General features: G+C 47.3%; 2 protein-coding genes across 3 annotated transcripts in view; one reads left to right on the plus strand and one right to left on the minus strand.

Moving 5' to 3' along the window:
- The window catches only part of TYW5 (tRNA-yW synthesizing protein 5), a 964,030-nt gene that overhangs the window by 549,155 nt on the left and 389,978 nt on the right, over nucleotides 1–24,897 (minus strand). The gene's annotated exons all lie outside the window — the stretch shown is intronic.
- Nucleotides 1–24,897, plus strand: part of WNT10A (Wnt family member 10A) — a 72,094-nt gene that overhangs the window by 17,326 nt on the left and 29,871 nt on the right. For both annotated transcript variants that reach the window (XM_066575474.1, XM_066575475.1), the window contains exon 2: nucleotides 8,072–8,334. In XM_066575474.1, coding sequence (XP_066431571.1) covers nucleotides 8,072–8,334 — 263 coding nt within the window. The remainder of the gene's footprint in view (nucleotides 1–8,071; nucleotides 8,335–24,897) is intronic.

Consider the following 24,897-nt stretch of genomic DNA (forward strand, 5'->3'; position numbering starts at 1 on the left):
ATTTTTATGGAAACATAACCGCTATGACTCTCCCCCCCCCCCCAGCAATTTTCTACTGATACTAAGAACCGCCAACTAGCTGCTATGATTAATCTGATCCCCTCACGTATCCCAGCCTGCCCATCCAATGAACGCTTCACTAAGTTGCCCCAAAAATCCAGCCACCCCCAAGGTTACATGGGTTAAAAACGGATCACATTCGCGTCATGCAAGTGCAATGCGTAGTCGATTTATTTAGCATACCTATTAATTTGGACCAGAAGGAGTTTGATGCCTTCGAACTTTGGTGCTGGAGGAAACTCCTACAAAGTCCTCGGACCTTCAGTATCACGAAAAAAACAGTCCTAGACCGCAGCAAACCAAAGTTTTCATTGGAGGGCAACAGACTCTCATACTTCGGCCACATAATGGGATCGAATTCATTACAAGCATAGATAATGCTTGGAGCGGTCAGCGGCAAAGAAGACCTGGCGCCAAAGAACGTGCTGGCCTGATACTATCAACACCGACACCAACATGCATATGATCGAACTGAAGGACGCAGAACAGAACAGAACCGCACGGAGGGGGCTGATCCATAAAATTATCATACAAAAAATAGTTCAAACGTGTGAAAGTGAATGATAATTTGTTCCTTCTAAGGGCTTATTCACACGAGCGTATTAGCACACGCAATACGCAGAGGATAGAACTCATTGAGATCAATGGGTTTGTACACATTTCCGCATCTCTTGTGTGCAAAAGAATAGGACATGCACTTTTTCCTGCGCATTTAGGCTCTAATGGTCCCCATAGAAGTCTATAGGAAGTGCGCAATACGAAGTGCAATTTCTTTTATACAAGAACACATCTTGACCTCATTAGGCTAAATAGCTATTTAAATTGGGGCCTGTTCGTCTGTCGGGCACAAAAGAACATGCATTGTGTGCGCAAAAAGTTTGTTAAAATGCGCCGATACACTTGTTCCTAGCGCAAATAACTGCGCTAAATCGTGCGAATGTGTACATACGCTTGTGTGAAGGAGCCCTAAACACAGCAATGACCGAATGACAGTCGTTTACATTTTGTTCATCGCTTATTTTATGCCAGCGTAAAACTCACCATTGGCTCGTTCGCTAATCATGCGGTTTAAATACTTATTGTTCAGTCACACGAGTGGGTCGGATTCTGCATGCTGGTTGCCCGCAGTCCAGCAGTCATGCGCAGTACGGTTTTTGTTTTGTTTCCTTATTTGTATTTCCCGCGCAATCACTTAGCGAAGACGCGGATACCCGCAGCCCATATGCCATGTTAATTACGTACGGGCTGCGGGTTAGACAGCTCCATTGACATCCAAGGAGGCCGTCTGTGGCGACACCGCAGCAAAATAGAGCATGGTGCAGTTTTTCTCCCTCGAGTGTGATCGAAAAATCAAAAATGCGTGCCTCTCAGTGCCTGCACCTTACCACGGATCCTCTACGCAGAGAACGTGGAATCAGCAATACAAATCCGCACCGCCTATTGCAGTGAATGTGAATGAATGGACGGTTTCTCGAGCCAACGATGTATTTGCGGACAACGCTTGTTCATGAGCAAATACGCTGTTCGCCTGTCAAAGCCCTCAAATCGATGTCCTCTATTTCCGTGCAACTGTGATCAAATTAGTTTTGGTCTGCCGTGTAAAAAAATTACGCCGGGAAAAATAGGACATACGTGACCGTTTTCAGTCAACCTTTCTTATACGCCGCATGAAAAGATAGGTCTTGCCTTATCTTTTGCCGAAATACGCAGCAAGCTCCCATAGACTACCATGGGGGAGGGTGTTACCCTGCGTGCAACGTCGGGAAAAGAAGACAGCTGGCCCTAATTAGGCATTAATTGTCATTCTAATCCACGGGAAGGGTGTTACACGCAAGCGGGAAAACGGACATTTTAATCAACATAATAAACCGATCGATCGCCTAGCACGGACGTATCAGCCAGCTTCTTACTCTCCTCTCTTCATTTTATTTTATACGCTCCTTACACGCAAACGTAATACGCTTACCCTCGTGTGAATGGCTTTAAATACGTGACTTCTGATAGAGAGGTGAGTGTAGCAAATATTCATGTAACTAAAGGGTGCGCGCGGGTGAACATATAAAAGGTTGTGTGAAGGAGGCCTTAGGCTACCTTCACAGGGGCGAGCGCGGTATTGGGACGATAAATCGTGCTTGACAACGAGTGTTTTACCCGTAGATGCGAGTTGTTTTTCATGCAAAGTCGCCTCGCACCACATCTCTGAAATTGCGATCCTCTGGCACTTGTTTCACGCGTGTTGGAGGATTGGCAAGTGTTTCCCATTGAGGTCAACGGGGAACATCACATCGCACTGGCGTGCTTGACTCGCGATGTGTTGACTGTCCCATTGAAAACAATTGGCGATGCATTCCGAGGAACACGAAAAAAAAGACATGTGACAAATGGAATTCATATTTGCGTAAAGTTTGTGCATGTCGCAACGCACAGAACTTGCGAGATTCCCGCTCGTGTGAATGTAGTCTTACTAGGAATATTTTTGGTTTCAGGTGGATTTTTTTCTTCCACATGACTACCTCCTCCCTTTAAAAAAATAAAGAGCGAAATAAGCGCTTTTAATTACCCTTGTACAACCCCTCCGGCAGTACAAGGGTTAAATGGGGGGGTCAAGCAATCAAAACTGGTTTTAGGGAAGATTGCTCCAGAACGTGTAGGACTTGCACACATCAGCCACATCAAAGTGAAGCTCCTGAAGCACAAGGCCCGGCGCAGGCCTCCCCTCCACGTGCTCGCCGCCACCACCACCGCTCACAATGGAAATGTGAACTCGTGGCCTGTTGTGAGGGGCGAGGGCGCGATAAACGTAAATAAAACATGTCACAAGTAAATTGGGGACGGGAAATGTATGAGAGACTTCTCTTTGATCAGGGGAGCAGCGGACGTGGAGGGTCACTGGCTATTTTTGGCTGGGTTCTTGTTTCATCTGCTGGGGGGATTGGTCTGACTTTGATCTAAAGGCCATGAATACAATAAAACAGCGAGCTGGGGAGGGGGGGCACAAACTTATCCCATGTACCCCTGTAAACTGAGAGCGTTGCTCACGGCGCCAACTGTAGCCAGGTGTGAAAGTGCAGTGGATTTCAGGTCAAGTGTGATTCCTGTCAGCGCCGCAGAGTCCTGCTTTGTAGATACATCATAGGAAAAGGGTCACTTATCCTTAGATACACCTGTTAAAGGCACCCTCCAGATTCTGTCCCAGAACCAGGAGGGACATTACATGCAGTTGTTTTTTTCTCCTTTCCCTCCGCTTGGTTCGGGTACCATTTTTCAGTCATCCATAATAGCTGACACAATCTTCAGCCTACCTAATCCCTACAGTGTAATGGTAGGCTTAGACTACCTGCTCTCTGATTGGCCAGAACTGCGCATGTGATCAATACTGGCCAATCAGAGAGTAGTGCACAGTGAGCAATAGGTAATTAGAAAATTAGTACAACCGTGGGATCGAAGGGGTGACAGAGAAGAACAAGTATAACCTCCTACTTTTGTCAAAAAAAACGGAGGATCGCTTGAAGAGCCCATTCACACGGGCGTATTTTCTGTCCATATTCAGCCAGTATTTTTAATTGACAGCACACAGGATTACATACGTGTATTCTGATGGGCGGTTTGTACATGGCTCAATGTTGCATGTAAAAATAAAATGTTATTCACAGACCAAAAGCGCACCCGTGTAGAAAAATGCAACAAACATGCATTGGCATCCGAGTTTTTTTCTTTGCGCACCCTGTTTTTTGTGGGTTATGACAAAATTGTCACACCTGCATTAGGGCTTATTCACATGGATGTATATCGGCTGGGTTTTCACACTAGACCTATATACGCTGCCCCTCTCTGCAAGGGGGGAGGCGGAATAGGGCGGGAGCTAGTGTGCTGAGCTCCCGCCCCTGCCACTGCTTGTAATGGGAGGGGCAGGGCTAAGCTCCACCCCACCCCTCCCATTGCAAGCAGTGGCAAGGGGGCGGGAGCTCAGCACACTAGCTTTCGCCCCGTCCCGCCTCCTCCCCTTGCAGAGAGGGGCAGCATATATAGGTGGGGCGTGAAAACCCAGCTGATATACATCCATGTGAATAAGCCCTAATGCAGGTGTGACAATTTTGAAAAAAAAACTAATTTGTTTTTGCGCACCTTGTTTTTTGTGGGTTATGACAAAATTGACATTCTCTTTGGCCTTCTTGCGTTTTTTTGCGCGTGTGAAACGGATAACACACAGATGCAAAAAAACGCATCCTTTTCCTGTTTTTTTTTTTTTAGTTTCTCTTCTCCAAAAATGGAGCAGAGAGAAGAAAACCCTGAACTGACCCTAACGCAGCTGTGACAGCAGCCTTAGATACTTCTGTTACAGTATCATATATGGTAAGCAGATATTCTTGTTACATTATTACATATGATAGACCAGCGGATTGCACAGTATCACACATGATAAACGGGCTAATGCCCACGGACGGATTTCTGCCGCGTTTTACACGTTGCATTGCGTTCTATTGAACCTAATAGCTCAATAATCACACTGTGGAATTCCACAGCGTGAAAGAAAACGCGGCAAGTTCTAAATGCCTCGGAAACACACGCGGCCGGCTTCCATTGTAGTCAATGGAAGCCGGCTGTCACGCTATTCTTCCGCTGTAGCACAGCGGAAGTATCGTGTGAAAACGAGCCCCGCCCACAGCCGGCCGCGTCATCTGACACTGCCAGCACGTCATCTGACATTGCCAGCGCCTCATGCGCTGTACTGCATATGCGTGCTGGCCCTCCATGCCGGATGCTACGCAGGATCCGGAGTGGTAAGTATGGCGGTTTTGGGGGGCACCGTGGCGGACTCCGCTGCGATATTCTGCTGGTGGAGTCCGTCACGGCTGTGGGCATTAGGCCTAAGATACTCACTGCTACAATATCCAATACATGGTAAGCTTATATATGTGTTACAGCATCACATGTGATGAATACACTGGCTGATTTGACAGTATCACACATAATAGCCTTAGATACATATGTTAAAGTTTCATGTATTATATACCTGCTAATCAGATAGTATTACATTTGGGAGGCTTATTAGATACACTGGAGCAATAGATGATATCAGACATGATAACCTCAGATACAGCAGCTGATTTGACAGTATCACAGATGACAGGATTGGATATACAGCTCAGTAGGTGGTATCTCATATCATAGGCTTAGATATACTATCTCAGCACATAGTATCACACATCAAGGTTAGACTAGCTCAGCAGACAGCATCACGCATGAAAGGCTTAACGACATTGGCTGTTCTTACAGTATGATAGGTTGAGATACACTAGATCAGTAGATAGTATCATGTGTGATAGGCTTAGATACACTAGATTGGCATACAGTATCGCACATGACAGGCTTCATTACACTAGATCAGTAGACAGTATTAGGGCGCTTCAGACGGGCGCATGTGCAAATACACTCGCCGCTACAGAGCATATTAGTGCGTGAACCAGTCAAAATCCTTTTTTTTTAACCTTTCAAATTTTGCGCTATTGCGCACGATTTAAAAAAAAAACATAAGCAGGAAGATAGGTCCTGCCCTATCTTTTGTCATGCATAGCATTAACACACGAGAATCCCACTAGTCAAAACGAAACCGCTGAAATCAATGGTTTTGTCACGTTTTGCGGCCGTGATCTTCAAGGCCGTTCATCTGTTTTAGCACTTATACATAATTCTCACACAACTTAATTCAAGAGCCTGAGGCCTCATTCACACGAGTGTACGCAATTTTGGTAAGTAAAAAATGCGTGCGTATGTGCGGTTTTGGTGCGTATTTGGTGTGTTTTTGATATGTGCATCTTTTACGTCTGTGTTGTATCTGTACTCACTGCATTTTACACATGCACAAAAAAAAAGCGCTGAACGCGCAATTAACATCTATTTTCACTGCATTTTTTTACACTCCAGTAGCGTTTCATGAGGGACTTTGGTCCGTGATACTGACTACAATCAGACATGCTGTGATTTTTTTTACGTACAAACTTCTCACTATTGCGCGTGCAAAAGGCAAAGCAGAAAGAGAGGTCCTGCCCTATCTCTTGTCGCACGTCGTAATAAAACCATTGAAATCAGTGGCTTTGCGTTGTCCAATTTTGCGGGCATGATTTACACGCCGGCAAAGCGATCCAAAAACGCGACCATCTGTTTAAACTGTTGATCAGTAAAAAATAGGGACAGGAAATACGCCCCACTGAATAGGCCCTAATGCAGGATGTCTGCTTAGTGAGGGCAGCTTCAGACAAGCATATGCGCAAAACTTTTTGCCGCTACGCAGAGTATTTGCACATGAACAAGGTTTTTACATGCCTTATGTAGATTAAAAGGCTAATTAGCCTAATGAGGTCCAGATGTGTTCTTTTCCCCACATTTTGCGCAGTGTTTCACACTTCCCCTTGTTTGTTTGCACACCTCCCATAGACTTCTATGGGAGCCTTTGCTGAGCAGGTCCTACTTTTTTCTGCGCATGCAAAACACGCTCATGAAGACAAACCCTCTGAAATCAATGGGTTCTATTCTCTGTGTTTAGGCGCAGATACCCTCGCACTCGGTCACGTGAAGAAACCCTAAGGCCTCATGTCCACGGGGAAAATCAGATCCGCTGCAGATTCTCCATGGAGAATCTGCAGCGGGTCCCTCCTGCCCCGCGGACATGAGCGCCGAAAATAGCAATTTAAAAGAATTTACCTATCCGGCGCGGGCGACGAAGCTCTGCTCTTCCTCACGGCCGGATCTTCATTTTCGACCGGCGGATGAATTCCTGACGCCGGCGGCACGTCGCCGGCACGTCGTCGACGTGCCGCGCGCATGCGCCGGGCACATCCGCCGAGCCGAAGCAAGGGAGATGCGGCCGTGAGGAAGAGAAGAGCTTCGCGGTCCGCTGCGGGTGAGTAAATGCTTTAAATTCCTATTTTAGGTCTCCCGCGGATCCGGACGGCTTCCATAGGCTTCAATAGAAGCCCGCGGGAGCCGTCCCCGCGGGAGACCCGCATGAAAATGGAGCATGGTCCAGATTTTTTCATGCTCCATTTTTTTTAAAATCACTTTTATTGACGATCCGCGGGTATTTATGTACCCGCGGGTGGTCAATGCATCCCTATGGGGTGCGGATCCGCATGCAGGAAATCCGCTGTGGATCCTAAATCCTATTTTCCCCGTGGACATGAGGCCTAATACAGGGAGGGATCCATTGCTGGCTTTCACATCATTCCAAAACTTGTCAGGAACCTGTGAAAGCTGGGTGACACCATGTGGGGAAGCTGGGTGACAACGCGTGGGAAGCTGTATGAGCAGCCAGATAGTTGTCACACAATACAGAATGGCTGCACACATAGCAGAATAGGAGCATACATGTGTGGAAACGCTTTACACGGCCAATTAGATAATACGGCGACAGATAAATTCGTAATTATCGGCCATTGCTGCCATTCTTTGATTGTAGGCGGGAATATTCTTGTGAATTTTCAGGATACACAGACCTGTCACAGAAGTATTTGAAATATTGCATTATTACTGGCGATTGTCCGGGGGGCACATGTCTGCTGTCTTTCTCCGGCAGCTGCGCAGTTTCACCATAACGTTTCGAACATCCGTCACACTGAGAATCCCGTCTGAAAGAGACATAATTATTGTAATATGGCAGAGGCAGCACTTGAGAAGAGCACACCTTGGGGCTTGTCTACATAAAAGCCAGAGATGTCTGCACAATGTCAGGCAGGGACAGGCAAAGGAGCAGGACTGATGAAATTTACTAAACATTCCAGGTAAGATCACGGACGGTGAACTAAAGAGGCAAAGCGTTTCATGTGACCTCATTTGTTCAGTGACTTATACACAATAGCTTGATTCTTAGTACCAGGTGTTTGTGTTTAATACTGTCAGGCGAGACAGTCTCACTTACTGCCACGGACTGTCAATCATAACGCAGCTATATAAACTTATGATCCGGGCAGTGCCGCATTCCTAACCCCGCTTCTTTCCCTTGCATTTTTCGTAGATCATTGACCAATGAGATTTTGGGTCTGAAGATACCACCAGAGCCGGTGCTGAATGCCAACACGGTGTGCCTAACTTTACCGGGCTTGACTCGACGTCAGATGGACGTCTGTATGAGGCATCCAGATGTGGCAGCATCGGCCATACAGGGAATACAGATCGCTATCCATGAATGTCAGCACCAGTTCCGGGATCACCGTTGGAATTGTTCCAGCCTGGAGACGAAGAATAAAATTCCATATGAGAGCGCCGTGTTCAGCAGAGGTGGGCATAATATATAGCATACGGTCCAGGCTACACACATGGCTTCTATTATCTCTGATGACCTAACACGTCCTTGCATTGGTTTTAATAGGACATTGCAATGCTTCATTTTTCCTGCGGAGGTGCTGCAGGGGAATTGAACACTAAGGCCGCCTGCAGACGAGCGGGTCGGATCCGGCAGTGAGAAATCTCGCCGCGCGATCCGACCCCAGAGCCTGCAGGGACGAGCGTGTACTCACCCGCGCCTGGCGGCCCCGGCTCTTTGATGTGCCGGCTGCCGCGCAGCCGGCGCATGCGCAGACCGGAGCCGGCGGCCAGGTGAGTGCGTGCCCCGCAGAAAATTAGAACATGCCGCGGTTTGTTTGCCGCGCGAGATTTCGCGCGGCCAACCCGCGGCCGTCTGTATAGGAGTGCGTATTGTAATGCACTCCTATGCAGACTTTCAGCGGCGGAAATCCCGCGGGAAATCCCGCGGCGGGATTTCCGCTCGTCTGCAGGCGGCCTTACTAATAACCACTTCAAAATCTGGGATAGCCTCTATTGCACTTGTAGGAGCAGGGCGATAGCAATAAGGGGTACAGATTTCTAGTTGCACATGGGTCCTTGTGCCCAATGACAGGTGGGGGCCTGTTAGGGATTTTGCATTGGGGCCGAGAAGCTTCACTATGCACCACTGTTCTTGAGTGTTTCCTAGACGGATATAGATGAGGTGACAGGTTCAGTACACTTTTGTGTAGCAGATTTCTATCAGTTATGGGAAAGACCCATGGTACCCCATTCCTGGATGATAGCACTTCTGTATCTCCAGCATCTCAAGGGACCATTTGACTCTTGTCTTCTAATCTGATCCCTTCTTCTTGCACTATGCGAAAACAAAGATGTCTGTGCACAGATAAACTACACATGACCTCAGAGAAGAGCTCGAACCCCCCCTCCACACACACACATTAAAGGCGCATTTAGACACAACAATTATTGCTCAAAATTAGCTCAAAAGTAATCTTTTGAGCGATAATCGTTGCATGTAAATGTGCCCATCTTTCAGTTTTCTGACACATGATGGATTTCAGTTTGGCTTAAAATCAGCAGAACAGCTGATAAGACGGACCGCACACTGTGTTCTGCCCGGGGACCGCTGATAACAGCTGATCACATTGTCTCAGCTGTAATCAGCATGGCAGAACAAAGAGAATTTATTCAAAAAAACAGCAGGTGGACCTCTGAATGAATTCAGCTCCCGGCAGGTCACACGCTACTAATTGGTACTAATAGGCATAAGTACCAATCACTAGATTATGCTAAATTATCGCTCAAAAGCCATCTTTTGAGCGATCATTTTTGTGTCTAAATGCACCTTAATTACATTGATAAAACAGGCTGCTTCATGGCAAGAGACGGCAAACTGAAGAATGAAGACAATTCTTGTGTATAGCAATCTTATTTAATTGATGACACGTTTTTACAGTCTTGTATTCATTACATAATCTGGGCAGTTCACATAAAATCTTTTTGAGCCATATACCTTAATGTGCAGCATAGTTTTCTGTTTATTAGAAAAGCAACTGATTTCTTTGACAAGACGATTAGTCTACAAGCTAAGCTAGACAGGTCAGAGCCCTGGGTAATAGAGACCGGATAGAGAAGCGGATAAGCAGCAATAAAGACCCATAGGAGCGGACAAGTATAAGGGGTTACATGCCCATGCGTATGGATGGATGAATAAATTGATAGATCTATCTTACTGATGTACCTTATTTATGGCCTTGCCAGGACCTTCAACAGAGATGAGACATGACTTTGTTCACTATAACAGGACCTAAGCTGCACACTGATTTGCTGAATGGATATATATAAAAGGAAGGCCTGCTCCAGGGCTTAGGGGTAACTCAGTAATTTCAGAGAGTGTAGGAAAGGCATTGATTCTGCTAGCGAGAGCTGCAGCAGAGCTGACCTGCAGCTGGACTTGCGTACCTGAGAGGGAGATCCTCGGGTGATCAGCTCAACATCCCTGAGCTGCACAGGAGAGACAGAAGCTGGTGAGAACGGGCCGTACTGCTGCATAGTGCACCGAGGTTAGGTTTGGACTGCATCTTCCGGCAATACAAGCCATCACCAGAGATACAGAGACTGACCTCCAAGGCCAATTTAAGTGCGACTGTGGCTGTGGAAGACAAAATAATCAAACGAGGATGCATCCAGACAAGAACCTCAATGAAGCACATTCATGAGTAACATTGCATTCTAAAACTCCCAATCCTTTACACAGAGAGTGACCCCTGGAAATTAGTCTTCTGCAGATGGTATTATACATCACTGCATGGATACAGAGTATTTCTAAGTTGGGCAGCGTATTCCTACGCACAAATATGATCTTGCTGTATGTACCATCGGTTAAATCTGTACCAGAACTTGAGAGTATGTCAATACTCATCTTAAAGGGGCTCTCCAATGTTATTCAAGATTTGGTGGATTACTACCTCTGGCAGGGCGGACTGTATAATTGCTTGTGATTGCTATATGGTGTACACCTCGTAGCTCTGGTAAACCTGTGCAAAGTCTTTATATTTATGGCATCATATTCCACATGTGCTGCACCAGCAGAAACACAGACCACAGGAGCTAATAAATCGCAAGAAAAGATTCACAGGAGTAGGCAAGCAGCAAAAAAAACCCACAGAAACAATCACAAATACAGATCCACAGGAACAGACAAGCAGCAATACAGATCCACAGGAACAGGCAAGCAGCAATACACATCCACAGGAACAGTCCAGCAGCAATACAGATCCACAAGAACAGACAAGCAGCAATACAGATCCAAAGGAACAGACCAGCAGCAATACAGATCCATGGGAACAGACAAGCAGCAATACAGATCCACAATAACAGACAGAGAGCAATACAGATCCATGGAAACAGACAAGTAGCAATACAGGAAAGCAGCAATACAGATCCATAGGAACAGTTAAGCAGCAACACAGATCCACAAGAACAGACAAGTAGCAATACAGATCCACGGGAAGAGACAGAGAGCAATACAGATCCGTGGGAACAGACAAGCAGCAATACAGATCCACAGGAACAGACAAGCAGCAATACAGATCCACAGGAACAGACAAGCAGCAATACAGATTCACAGGAACAGACAAGCAGCAATACAGATCCATGGGAACACACAAGCAGCAATACAGAGCCATAGGAACAGTCAAGTAGCAATACAGATCCACAAGAACCGACAAACAGCAATACATATCCACAAGAACAGACAAGCAGCAATACAGATCCACAAGAACAGACACGCAGCAATACAGATCCACAAGAACAGATAAGCAGCAATACAGATCCATGGGAACAGACAAGCAGCAATACAGATCCATGGGAATAGACAAGCAGCAATATATATCCACAAGAACAGACAAGCAGCACTACAGATCCACAAGAACAGATAAGCAGCAATATAGATCCACAAGAACAGACAAGCAGCAATGCAGATCCACAGGAACAGACAATCACCAATACAGATCCACAATAACAGACAGAGAGCAATACAGATCCACAAGAAGAGACAAGTAGCAATACAGATCCACAGGAAGAGACAAGCAGCAATACAGATCCAAAGGAACAGACAAGCAGCAATACAGATCCATGGGAACAGACAAGTAGCAATACAGATCCATGGGAAGAGACAGAGAGCAATACAGATCCACGGGAACAGACAGAGAGCAATACAGATCCACGGGAACAGACAGAGAGCAATACAGATCCACGGGAACAGACAGAGAGCAATACAGATCCATGGGAACAGACAAGTAGCAATACAGATCCAAGGGAAGAGACAGAGAGCAATACAGATCCACAAGAACAGACAATTGGGAATATGGACCCATACAATCAGACAGGCAGCAAAAAAAAACCCTAGAAGTGGACAAGCAACAATAAAGATCCACCAAAGCAGACAAGCAGCAATAAGAACCCTCCCCAGACCTCTGTCTCCCCAAGTGTTAGCACCTCATTCCCCTGTACCCCATGTGTCACCCATATTGTACCCATTAGTCTTAATCTCTGTATCCAGTCCACTTGTTCACATAATGAGGTGATTTGTGTGTTCATTAGACTGTTGTATAAATTAGAACTCTGCTCTGGAGGTGTCACTTCTTGGGTGTAACAACTTTTTTGGCGCACTTTTGGGATGTTAATCTTTGGCGTCTCGACTTCTCCTGCCAAGTAGTTGGTTTTCTAACAAATCTATTTTGTAGCTACTGTAAATCTGCCACTTTCCAGTTTACAAGGTGCAGCACAATGAAGTTCAGACGTGGAAAGTTTTATGCTTCAGCCAACTACAAAGAAAAGTGGGCGCTGAGTTCACGGGAAGCGAGACGTGAGGATGACTTGTGATACAGAGTAGCGACTACACTTGTTTATTTACATTCTGGTCTAAACATCTGAAATGAACAGAATCCATCAGACCCGGCACTTTCCAGTATGTAACTCTCTGTGACGTCCCACCGTGTCCTCATCTCCTGAAATACTCAGTGCTGCTGAGAGTTCCTTCTAGCCTATAACTATGACACAGCAGCAGCGCACTCCTCTCATGCTTCTGCAGTAAGTTCTATACCAATGATACTATCCATTATGGTATACGCAGTCAATGTAAGAGAAATTCCACTTACAGCTCTCTTACATGGTCTATGAAAGAGTGCGCAGATGGGACTCTGAAAAAAGTCAGATTTTCATGCCATGTGACAACTTTAGAGGGGGACACCGCTGGATCACAGGAGTGGATGAGTATAAAAATACTTCAGCTGACTCCCCGTCACGTCCCCTAAAAGCACCATAACTTAAGGTGATTCTATACGGAACGATTACACTGGTCAACAGTGAAAATCTTTCCGACTTGAAAATAGGTATTTCTTAATCACTTCATAATGGAAGAAACAAAAATGACATTGAAAACTTTGCGTTAGCTCTTCGCTCTGAGATGTAGCCGATTTAAGGTAACTATATTGTTACACAATGGCAATTCTTTCTTCAGTCCCTATGGGCCATGCTGTCCACATGAAAGAAACATATGAAAATATGAAATCACTTCCGAAAGCAATTAAGTACACCGACCATCAGTGGCCGATCTGTGGAGACTTGAAGGTCATTGCAATACTGTTGGGGATGCAGTTGGGATACACCAAGTACTGCTGTTTCCTGTCATTGGGACAATCGGGATAGGTCTTCTACAAGATCAAAGTCTGGCCCCCAAGGGAAAATCTTTGCCCCCGGAGAAAAAAAAAATGTCCAGCATGATCCTATGGTAGAAAGAAACAATATTATTTTGCCCATTCTACACATAAAACTTGGACTCATGAAGAACTTTGTAAAGGGGATGAACTGGGATGGAGAAGCTTTTCAGTACTTCAGAAGACAATTTCCACAGCTCAGTGATGCTAAAGTTAAAGAAGCCATCTTCCTTGGCCCGCAGATTCATCATGTTCTCAAAGATAAACACTTTGAACAAGTTCTTCAGGGTCAGGAGAAAGCAGCATGGGAAGCATTTAAAGATGTTGTGCATGGCTTCCTGGGAAATCGAAGAGTTGACAACTACATTGAGATTATGAATAAACATCTAGAAAAGTACCATTGATTAGGATTAGAGATGAGCGAACGTACTCGTCCGAGCTTGATACTCGTTCGAGTATTAGCGTGTTCAAGATGCTCGTTACTCGAGACGAGTACCACGCGATGTTCGAGTTACTTTCACTTTCATCTCTGAGACGTTAGCGTGCTTTTCTGGCCAATAGAAAGACAGGGAAGGCATTGCAACTTCCCCCTGCGACGTTCAAGCCCTATACCACCCCCCTGCAGTGAGTGGCTGGCGAGATCAGGTGTCACCCGAGTATATAAATCGGCCCCTCCCGCAGCTCGCCACAGATGCATTCTGACAGAGATCAGGGAAAGTGCTGCTGGTGCCGGAGCTGCTATAGGGAGAGCGTTAGGAGTGATTTTAGGCTTCAAGAACCCCAACGGTCCTTCTTAGGGCCACATCTGACCGTGTGCAGTACTGTTGAGGCTGCTTTTTGCAGTGTTGCACATTTTTTTTTTGGTATATCGGGCGTGCAGAGCATTGCGTCCGCAGTCTGCAGTCATTGTACAGAGTATAGGGCCAGTACTGGTGAGGCAGGGAAAGAGATATTCAGGCTATATAGGCAGTGGGCTTTTTCTAAAAAATTGGGGAAAAATACTATATTTGGGCTGCCTGTGACCGTCTTCAGTGTACTGCGTGTCTGCTGGGGGTAGTAGTCCTAATTAATACGCAGCTAAGCGATACAGCAGGCTTGTGCAAAATTGTTTCCTGGATCTGCTGTCTCTGTTACATCAGCGCCGTCATCCCGCCAAAGGGAAACAGTATACATAATATTATACGCTGCCTACAGTATCTGTCTGCTGTATCAGCTCAGCATTTAAAAAAAATAGAAGCAAAATACTTAAGGCCTACTACTGGCCTTTGGCCACTTGACTGCTTCTGCGCTATGAATTCCACTAGCTCAGTCATACGCACCTATGTCTCACTACAGGCGTGCGCAAAATTGTTTCCTGGCTCTGCTGTGCATTCCGTAAGGGAAGTCAGCCTCTAACCACAGGCCAATAAGCGGCACATTTAATTACAGCGTTCTGTTTCTGCACTACTGGTAATACACCATGCTGAGGGGTAGGGGTAGGCCTAGAGGACGTGGATGCGGGCGAGGACGCGGAGGCCCAAGTCAGGGTGTGGGCACAGGCCGAGCTCCTGATCCAGGTGTATCGCAGCCGACTGCTGCGGGATTAGGAGAGAGGCACGTTTCTGGCATCCCCACATTTATCTCACAATTAATGGGTCCACGCGGTAGACCTTTATTAGAAAATGAGCAGTGTGAGCAGGTCCTGTCGTGGATGGCAGAAAGTGCATCCAGCAATCTATCGACCACCCAGAATTCTGCGCCGTCCACTGCTGCAACTCTGAATCCTCTGGCTGCTGCTCCTCCTACCTCCCAGCCTCCTCACTCCATTACAATGACACATTCTGAGGAGCAGGCAGACTCCCAGGAACTGTTCCCGGGCCCCTGCCCAGAATGGCCAGCAATGGTTCCTCTCCCACCAGAGGAGTTTGTCGTGACCGATGCCCAACCTTTGGAAAGTTCCCGGAGTCCGGGGGATGAGGCTGGGGACTTCCGGCAACTGTCTCAAGAGCTTTCAGTGGGTGAGGAGGACGATGACGATGAGACACAGTTGTCTATCACTCAGGTAGTAGTAGTCGGAGGGAGGAGCGCACAGAGGATTCGGAGGAAGAGCAGCAGGACGATGAGGTGACTGACCCCACCTGGTTTGCTACGCCTACTGAGAACAGGTCTTCAGAGGGGGAGGCAAGTGCAGCAGCAGGGCAGGTTGGAAGAGGCAGTGCGGTGGCCAGGGGTACAGGCGTTAACCGTCCACATAGCCAAATTTATCAGCCTTGAGATGCTGCCGTATAGGGTTGTGGAAACGGAGTCCTTCAAAAGTATGATGGCGGCGGCGGCCCCGCGCTACTCAGTTCCCAGTCGCCACTACTTTTCCCGATGTGCCGTCCCAGCCCTGCACGACCATGTCTCCCGCAACATTGTACGCGCCCTCACCAACGCGGTTACTGCCAAGGTCCACTTAACAACGGACACATGGACAAGCACAGGCGGGCAGGGCCACTATATCTCCCTGACGGCACATTGGATGAATTTAGTGGAGGCTGGGACAGAGTCAGAGCCTGGGACCGCTCACGTCCTACCCACCCCCAGAATTGCGGGCCCCAGCTCGGTGGTGGTATCTGCGGCGGTGTATGCTTCCTCCACTAAACCACCCTCCTCCTCCTCTTCCGCAACCTCTGTCTCACAATCAAGATGTGTCAGCAGCAGCACATCGCCAGCAGTGGGTGTCGCGCGGCACGGCAGCACAGCGGTGGGCAAGCGTCAGCAGGCCGTGCTGAAACTACTCAGCTTAGAAGAGAAGAGGCACACGGCCCACGAACTGCTGCAGGGTCTGACAGAGCAAACCAAACGCTGGCTTGCGCCGCTGAGCCTCTAACTGGGCATGGTCGTGTGTGACAACGGCCGTAACCTGGTGGCGGCTCTGCAGCTCAGCAGCCTCACGCATGTGCCATGCCTGGCCCACGTCTTTAATTTGGTGGTTCAGCGCTTTCTGAAAAGCTACCCACGCTTGTCAGACCTGCTCGGAAAGGTACGCCGGTTCTGCGCACATTTCCGCAAGTCCCACACGGACGCTGCCACCCTGCGCACCCTGCAACATCGGTTTCAACTGCCAGTGCACCGACTGCTGTGCGACGTGCCCACACGGTGGAACTCTACGCTCCACATGTTGGCCAGGCTCTATGAGCAGCGTAGAGCTATAGTGGAATACCAACTCCAACATGGGCGGCGCAGTGGGAGTCAGCCTCCTAAATTCTTTACAGAAGAGTGGGCCTGGTTGGCAGACATCTGCCAGGTCCTTGGAAACTTTGAGGAGTCTACCCAGATGGTGAGCGGCGATGCTGCAATCATTAGCGTCACCATTGCTCTGCTATGCCTCTTGAGAAGTTCCCTGCAAAGCATAGAGGCAGACACTTTGCGCTCGGAAACAGAGGTGGGGGAAGACAGTTTGTCGCTGGATAGTCAGAGCACCCTCCTGTCTATATCTCAGCGCATTGAGGAGGAGGAGCATGAGGAGGATGAGGGGGAAGAGACAGCTTGGCCCACTGCTGAGGGTACCCATGCTGCTTGCCTGTCATCCTTTCAGCGTGTATGGCCTGAGGAGGAGGAGGAGGAGGAGGATCCTGAAAGTGATCTTCCTAGTGAGGACAGCCATGTGTTGCGTACAGGTACCCTGGCACACATGGCTGACTTCATGTTAGGATGCCTTTCTCGTGACCCTCGCATTGCACGCATTCTGGCCATTACGGATTACTGGGTGTACACACTGCTCGACCCACGGTATAAGGAGAACCTTTCCACTCTCATACCCGAAGAGGAAAGGGGTTCGAGAGTCATGCTATACCACAGGACCCTGGCAGATAAACTGATGGTAAAATTCCCATCCGACAGCGCTAGTGGCCGAAGGCGCAGTTCCGAGGGCCAGGTAGCAGGGGAGGCGCGGAGATCAGGCAGCATGTACAGCACAGGCAGGGGAACACTCTCTAAGGCCTTTGACAGCTTTCTTGCTCCCCAGCAAGACTGTGTCACCACTCCCCAGTCAAGGCTGAGTCGGCGGGAGCACTGTAAAAGGATGGTGAGGGAGTACGTAGCCGATCACACGACCGTCCTCCGTGACGCCTCTGCCCGCTACAACTACTGGGTGTCGAAGCTGGACACGTGGCCTGAACTCGCGCTGTATGCCCTGGAGGTGCTTGCTTGTCCTGCGGCTAGCGTCTTGTCAGAGAGGGTGTTTAGTGAGGTTGGGGGAATCATCACAGATAAACGTACCCCCCTGTCAACCGACAGTGCCGACAGGCTTACACTCATCAAGATGAACAAAGCCTGGATTTCCCCAGACTTCTCTTCTCCACCAGCGGACAGCAGCGATACCTAAGCAATACGTAGGCTGCACCCACGGATGGAAGCATTGTTCTCTATCACCATCAAAAACGTGGACCTTTTAGCTTCATCAATCTGTGTATAATATTCATCCTCCTCCTCCTGCTCCTCCTCCTGAAACCTCACGTAATCACGCCGAACGGGCAATTTTTCTTAGGCCCACAAGGCTCAGTCATATAATTTTTGTAAACAATTTTTATACGTTTCAATGCTCATTAAAGCGTTGAAACTTGCACCTGAACCAATTTTTATTTTAACTGGGCTGCCTCCAGGCCTAGTTACAAATTAAGCCACATTAACCAAAGCGATTAATGGGTTTCACCTGCCCTCTTGGTTGGGCATGGGCAATTTTTCCGACGTACATTAGTACTGTTGGTACACCAATTCTTTTGGGGCCCTCGCCTACAGTGTAATCCAATTAATTTTTTGCCCACCTGCATTAAAGCTGACGTTACATCAGCTGTGCTGGGCACTGCAATGGGATATATTTATGTACCGCCGGTGGGTTCCAGGGAGCCACCTATGCTGTCGGTCCACACGGAGTTGTAACTGCATGTGTCCACTTCTAAAGAACCCCAGTCTGACTGGGGCATGCAGTGTGGGCCGAAGCCCACCTGCATTAAACATGACATTACCTCAGCTGTCCTGGGCAATGCAATGGGATTTATTTATGTACCGCCTGTGGCTTCCTGGGACCCTCCCATGCTGTCAGTCCACACGGACTTCACAATAGGGAGTTGTACCTGCCAGTGTCTACTTATAAAGAACCCCAGTCTGACTGGGGCATGCAGTGTGGGCCGAAGCCCACCTGCATTAAACATGACATTACCTCAGCTGGGATGTGCAATGCAATGGGATATATTTATGTACTGCCGGTGGCTTCCTGGCACCCACCCATGCTGTCGGTCCACAGGGACTTCACAATAGGAAGTTGTACCTGCCTGTGTCTATGAATTAAAAACCCCAGTCAGGTTGGGGCATGCAGTGTGGGCCGAAGCCCACCTGCATTTAATCTGACGTTAGCTCTGATGTCCAGGGCACTGCAATGGGATACATTAGTGTACCGCCGGTGGGTTCCAGGGAGCCACCCATGCTGTGGGTGCACACGGAATTCCCATTGCAGAGTTGTACCTGCCTGTGACTATTTATAAAAAACCGCGGTCTGACTGGGGCATGCAGAATGACAGAATGACAGAATGAATAGTGTGTGGCACATAGGTTCCCCATTGCTATGCCCACATGTGCAGCTCCTGATGGCGGTGGCACAGGATTATATTTCTCATTGCTTCTGTACAGCATTGTGGGCTATCGCCCCGCCCCTTTTAAAGAGGGTCGCTGCCTAGCCATGCCAACCCTCTGCAGTGTGTGCCTGCAGTTCCTCCTCATGGCAGATGCACTTACTAATAGACATGAGGGTGGTGTGGCATGAGGGCAGCTGAAGGCTGCGCAGGGACACTTTGGTGTGCGCTGTGGACACTGGGTCGTGCGGGGGGGGGGGGGGGGGGGTTGGGCAGCATGTTACCCAGGAGAAGTGGCAGCAGAGTGTCATGCAGGCAGTGATTGTGCTTTGTTGGAGGTAGTGTGGTGCTTAGCTAAGGTATGCATTGCTAATGAGGGCTTTTCAGAAGTAAAAATTGTTGGGAGGGGTGGGCACTCTTGCCGCTATTGTGGCTTAATAGTGGGACCTGGGAACTTGAGATGCAGCCCAGCATGTAGCCCCTCGCCTGCCCTATCTGTTGCTGTGTCGTTCCCATCACTTTCTTGAATTGCCCAGATTTTCACAAACGAAAACCTTAGCGAGCATCGGCGATATACAAAAATGCTCGGGTCGCCCATTGACTTCAATGGGGTTCATTACTCGAAACGAACCCTCGAGCATCGCGAAGATTTCGTCCCGAGTAACGAGCACCTGAGTATTTTGGTGCTCGCTCATCTCTAATTAGGATTCAATGTGTCACTCAAAATCCATTTCCTACATTCTCACCTGGACGTCTTCTCTGATAACCGCGGTGCCGCGAGTGACGAGCATGGAGAGCGATTCCATCAGGATATATCAAAAATGGAATGAAGGTATCAGGAAAAATGGAAGCTTCTCTGCTTGGGGACTCCTGGTGGACAGTGACAAGAGACGACCCAGGAAAGGAGTACAAGCGACTAGCAAGGAGAATCCGCTCACGGGATTAAGAACTTTTATTTGAAGTTAGTGTATCTATAAAACCAGAGTTAGGCCTACTAAACAGAATATAGCGTCATGTTCATTTTCCTCGACCTGAAATTAGGGTAGTTTAGTAATTTTGAGAAAGGAAAAAATTTCAAAGTGCATTTTTTTTAACAATAAATTTTCATTGGTGTTTCAAGTACATTATAAAGAAACATACAAAAGATTTCCCATATATAACAAAATTTGTGTATAGAACGTTTATGACTTCGTAACAAATTCTTATTTTAGCTTCTTTTCATTTACTAATGCATCTTTTGTAATAATCTTACTTCCTTGAACCATAGATCATAACTAAAGATGAGTGAGTATACTCGCTAAAGGCAATTGCTCGAGTGAGCATTGCCCTTAGCGAGTACCTGCCCGCTCGAGACAGAAGGTTCGTGTGCCGACGCGGGGGAGTGGTGAGTAGCGGCTGTCAGCAGGAGGGAGCGGGGGGAAGAGAGGGAGAGAGAGATCTCCCCTCCGTTCCTCCCTGCTCTCCTCCGCCGCTCCCTGCTTGCCGCCGGCACCCAAACCTTTAGTCTCGAGCGGGCAGGTACTCGCTAAAGGCAATGCTCACTCGAGCAATTGCCTTTAGCGAGTATACTCGCTCATTTCTAATCATAACTAAACGTTATCCATAACATAACAAAAAACAAAACTGGAATAACATCTTCTGGCATATTCTAACCTCTGTACCCCGACTATAAAATGAGAATTCTACATTAAGGGTAATTCAGATTATAAGTATCAATAAGAATACCAAAAATAATGGCCTCCGTGATTAGTTGTGACATGTGTTATATGGAAGAGGAATATTATCTCCCCTAAAGAGGAAACTTTGGGACTTTTCCAATGCTGTGCTATTGACAGTCAAGTTGCAGATAGGATATGACAGATTATGGTTCTACGGTTTGTAGGGTATGTGTCTATCCCCAGCAACAAAAGGGCCAGTCCAGGTTTGCTTTTAGCTGTTAATGGGAAGTTGTTTAACAATTGGAACACCTCTACCCATAGATTAGGGGACACTCCCGAAAGATATGTAGTAGTGACCCTTTGTGGCCGCATTCTCTCCAACACTCTGGTGAGGTGTTGGGGAAGAGGTGTGATAGTTTTAGCGATGTGTAGTACCATCTAACCAAGAGTTTGTATAACTGATCATATTGGGAAGCTCATGCCGTTGATTTTGAAGCCCAATTTAAGGAAGATTGCCACTCCCGTAGAGAGAAGTGGATTGATGTCTCTTTCCCATTTTGTGAGGTATGCGTTTTACCAGAAGAACGAATCATTAGAAAGGTATAAGTAGATCTGCTTTGTGTCATTTTTATAAAGGTCACTTAACCCAACTATTTGGCCCCTTAATAGAGATGGTAAGTACATTTGTGTTATTAGTCATGTGCGAAAGAATTTCCTGATTTTAAAGTATGTATAGAATTTAGAAGGTGGTAATAATAAACTTTATTTGTATAGCGTCAACATATTCCGCAGCGCTTACATAGACAGGGGGAATACAGAAAGACAAAAAATACAAAAATTACAGAACCACGGTTACATAGTAATCAGTTGATGGAAACAATAGGGGTGAGGGTCCTGCTCCAACGAGCTTACATTCTACAAGTAATGGGGTGATACAGAAGGTAAAGGGGCTGGCGGTGTGCACAGTATGGTGAGGTGGAGAGTGAGGGATGCTATACACATAGACAATGGTCAGACATTTAGCCTGTGATGGCAGAAACGTTATGACTGTAGGGAGCGGTTTATGATGGCTAGCAGGGATTGCAGTCAGTAGGTCAGGGAGCATGTTATCAGGCGGAGTACAGAGGGGTTTGTTTAGGGAATACGGTATGCCTCCCTGAAGAGGTGCGTTTTTAGAGCACGCCTGAAGTTCTGCGAGTCCTGGATTGCTCGGGTAGCCTTTGGTAGTGCATTCCAGAGGGCCGGTGCTGCTCTGGAGAAGTCTTGGAGGCGGGAATGAGAAGTTCGAATTACAGGGGCGCTCAGTCTGGTTTCGTTAGCAGAGCGGAGAGCCCGGGCTGGGTGATGGATTGAGATGAGGGAGGCAATATAGAGGGGGGCGCTGCGCTGTGGAGGGCTTTGTGGATAAAGGTAGTGAGATTAAATTAAATTCTGTATTTAACGGGCAGCCAGTGCAGTGACTGGCACAGGGCAGAGGCATCCGAGTAGCGGCTGGACAGGAAGATGAGCCTGGCTGCTGCATTCAGGATGGATTGGAGAGGGTAGAGTCTGATGCAGGGAAGGCTGATTAGCAACGAGTTGCAATAATCGAGCCGAGAGTGGATGAGGGCAAGAGTGAGCGTTTTTAGCGTGTCCACAGTAAAAAAGAGCGGATTCTTGCGATGTTCTTGAGGTGCAGCTAAGATGTTTGGGCCAGAGATTGGATGTAGGGGGAAAATGATAGATCAGAGTCAAATATGACCCCAAGGCAGCAGGCATGTTGTCTGGGAGTTATGGTGGCGCCACACACAGAGATGGAGATGTCAGGATGAGGGCGGTTAGTGGAGGGTGGAAATACCAGTAAGTCAGTTTTAAAGAGGTTTAGTTTTAGGTAGAGAGAGGAAAGGTGCAGAGATGTCACGGGAAGAGGTGTATAGCTGGGTGTCATCAGCATACAGGTGGTATTGAAGGCCAAATCTCCTGATGATTTGTCCAATAGGGGCTGCGTATATAGAGAAAAAGAGGGGGCCGAGGACCGAGCCCTGGAGGACCCCAACAGCAAGGGGAAGAGGAGGGGAGGTAGAGCCAGCAAAGGAGATGCTGAAAGAGCGGTCAGATAGGTAGGAGGGAGAAGAACCAGGAGAGATATTATATATGACTTCTGAATATATTCTGGGATGAAGTACATGAGTGTAGAGATGGGTATAGGGGTTAGCTGGCTATCCTGTGTCATGATCTCTATCTTGAGGCCTGATTTCCATGCTGTTATGGTCGCTTGTATGGCTAGGGTGTGACTTATATTTCCCTGATCTCGAAAGCTGGACACAGCCATAAGATATGATCTCCAGTCATTTGTTTGTAAGTATTGGGATTCCAAGAGGGGCCATGTTTTAGCAGGAAGTGTAACACAAAGGAATATTATTTGGTCTATTAGGAAGGAGCTGTGATAGTTCTGAAAGTTTGGTAAAACTAGGCCACCATGTTTTTTATTTTTGGACATAATTGAGAATGCCACTCGAGGACTTGCATTTTGCCATTTGTTTCTGGATTATACATGAGTATAATCGTTTTATAAACAGTAATTCTTCCCATCCATCCCCTCTCCAGGAGTGTCAGCCTATCCAACTCTCCCTGGATTGAGTGTAATAAGTATGAGAAATTGGTTTTGGCTAAATTGTTGGTATCTGATGTTAGCACTATGTCCAAATAAGGAATTGAGCTTGGGCTCCATTTGAATGGTGATATAGATGGAAGGAGTTGTTTTGTTGTTTTCCCTACATTGATCCCCATCATCAAGGACTTAGTAGAATTCACTCTATAATACGGGATCGAGCTAAATCTTTCTAATGTTTTGATAACTGCTTTAATTGAGGATTCCGGGTTAGAAATTGTTAGGATTACATCATCCGCAAAGAAGTTGATTTGATGCGTTTCTGGACCTACTTTAATGTGGATCGTTTCTTATTTTTTCAACTAAGGGTTCTGTGGCTAGCGAAAAAATTAGGGGAGATAGAGGGCATCCTGGCCTAGCCTGGCTCTAGCTTTGTGTGACCTGTTCAGTCACACAGAGCGCCGAACAGCAGCTTGTAAGGGGGGGACACCAAGTGGATGTAGGCTGTGAGCGATCACCCCCCTTAGGTCTGCCTAGCCAAATGATCTTCTTCCTATGTGTGGCAGCATCTTGAGGAGCTACATGAATCATCCTCCTCCTGACTCTGTCTCCTTCCCTCTGATAATTCGAGGAGTTACTGTGAGCCCACCAGCACCCCACAACAGAATCACTTAGTTCTGGTGCTGTATTTATGTTTTTGGCTTGGTTCTGGTGCTGTATTTATGTTATGAGCTTGGCTCTGGGGCTGTATTAATGTTTGTCCTGTAGTATTGTACTGGCCGGTGGGTGACAGCTGAGCTGGTGCTGAAGATTGACAGTCCAGTCAGCCTATCAGATACTTTCCTTATGACATATAAGGTGCCAGTTATACTTTCTGTATACTGGTCATGTCTGATGTGCTGTGACTCTATCCTGTGCCAGTTTTATTTGGTTTTGTGTCCTTCTGAGCCTTGTAGTGCCACACCTTCTGTTACCTCTTTCCCTCTGTTCTGTCTGTTGTGGTTCTGTCGCACTCAATGTTTGTTTTACTACGCCGGTTCCTCTCTGACCTTGAAACTTGCCTCATTTGAGATAGTAGGGTCTTCCTTTTAGGACCGGTGCTCTACTTCAAGGCCGGTCCAGTCAGGAAGTCTTTGGGGTGCTCCTTCCTGTCTCTTGTTTGATCCTGTGTCTAGCAACTTTGTTTCCCCCATACATGTCGTCCAGACTGCTGTAAGTATCCTGCTCGCCTAAGTTTTGTCTGCAGTCTCACCAGACGCGGCAATGTTATGAGCTTGGCTCTGGGGCCATATTTATGTACTGAGCTTCGTTCTGGTACTATAAAAATGTACAGAGTTTTAGTTCTGTATGTACGTGGTGAACTTAGTTCTAGTGCTGTATTTATCATATGAGCTTGGTACTGGTACCGTATTTATTCACTGAGCTGTTCCCGTGTGGTTATTCTGCTATCTTGCTGCTTTCTGCAGAAGCAGAATACAGGCAAACTGCCTATCATT

Source organism: Eleutherodactylus coqui, chromosome 8 (assembly GCF_035609145.1).
Source record: "Eleutherodactylus coqui strain aEleCoq1 chromosome 8, aEleCoq1.hap1, whole genome shotgun sequence".
Classification (NCBI taxonomy): Eukaryota; Metazoa; Chordata; class Amphibia; order Anura; family Eleutherodactylidae; genus Eleutherodactylus; species Eleutherodactylus coqui.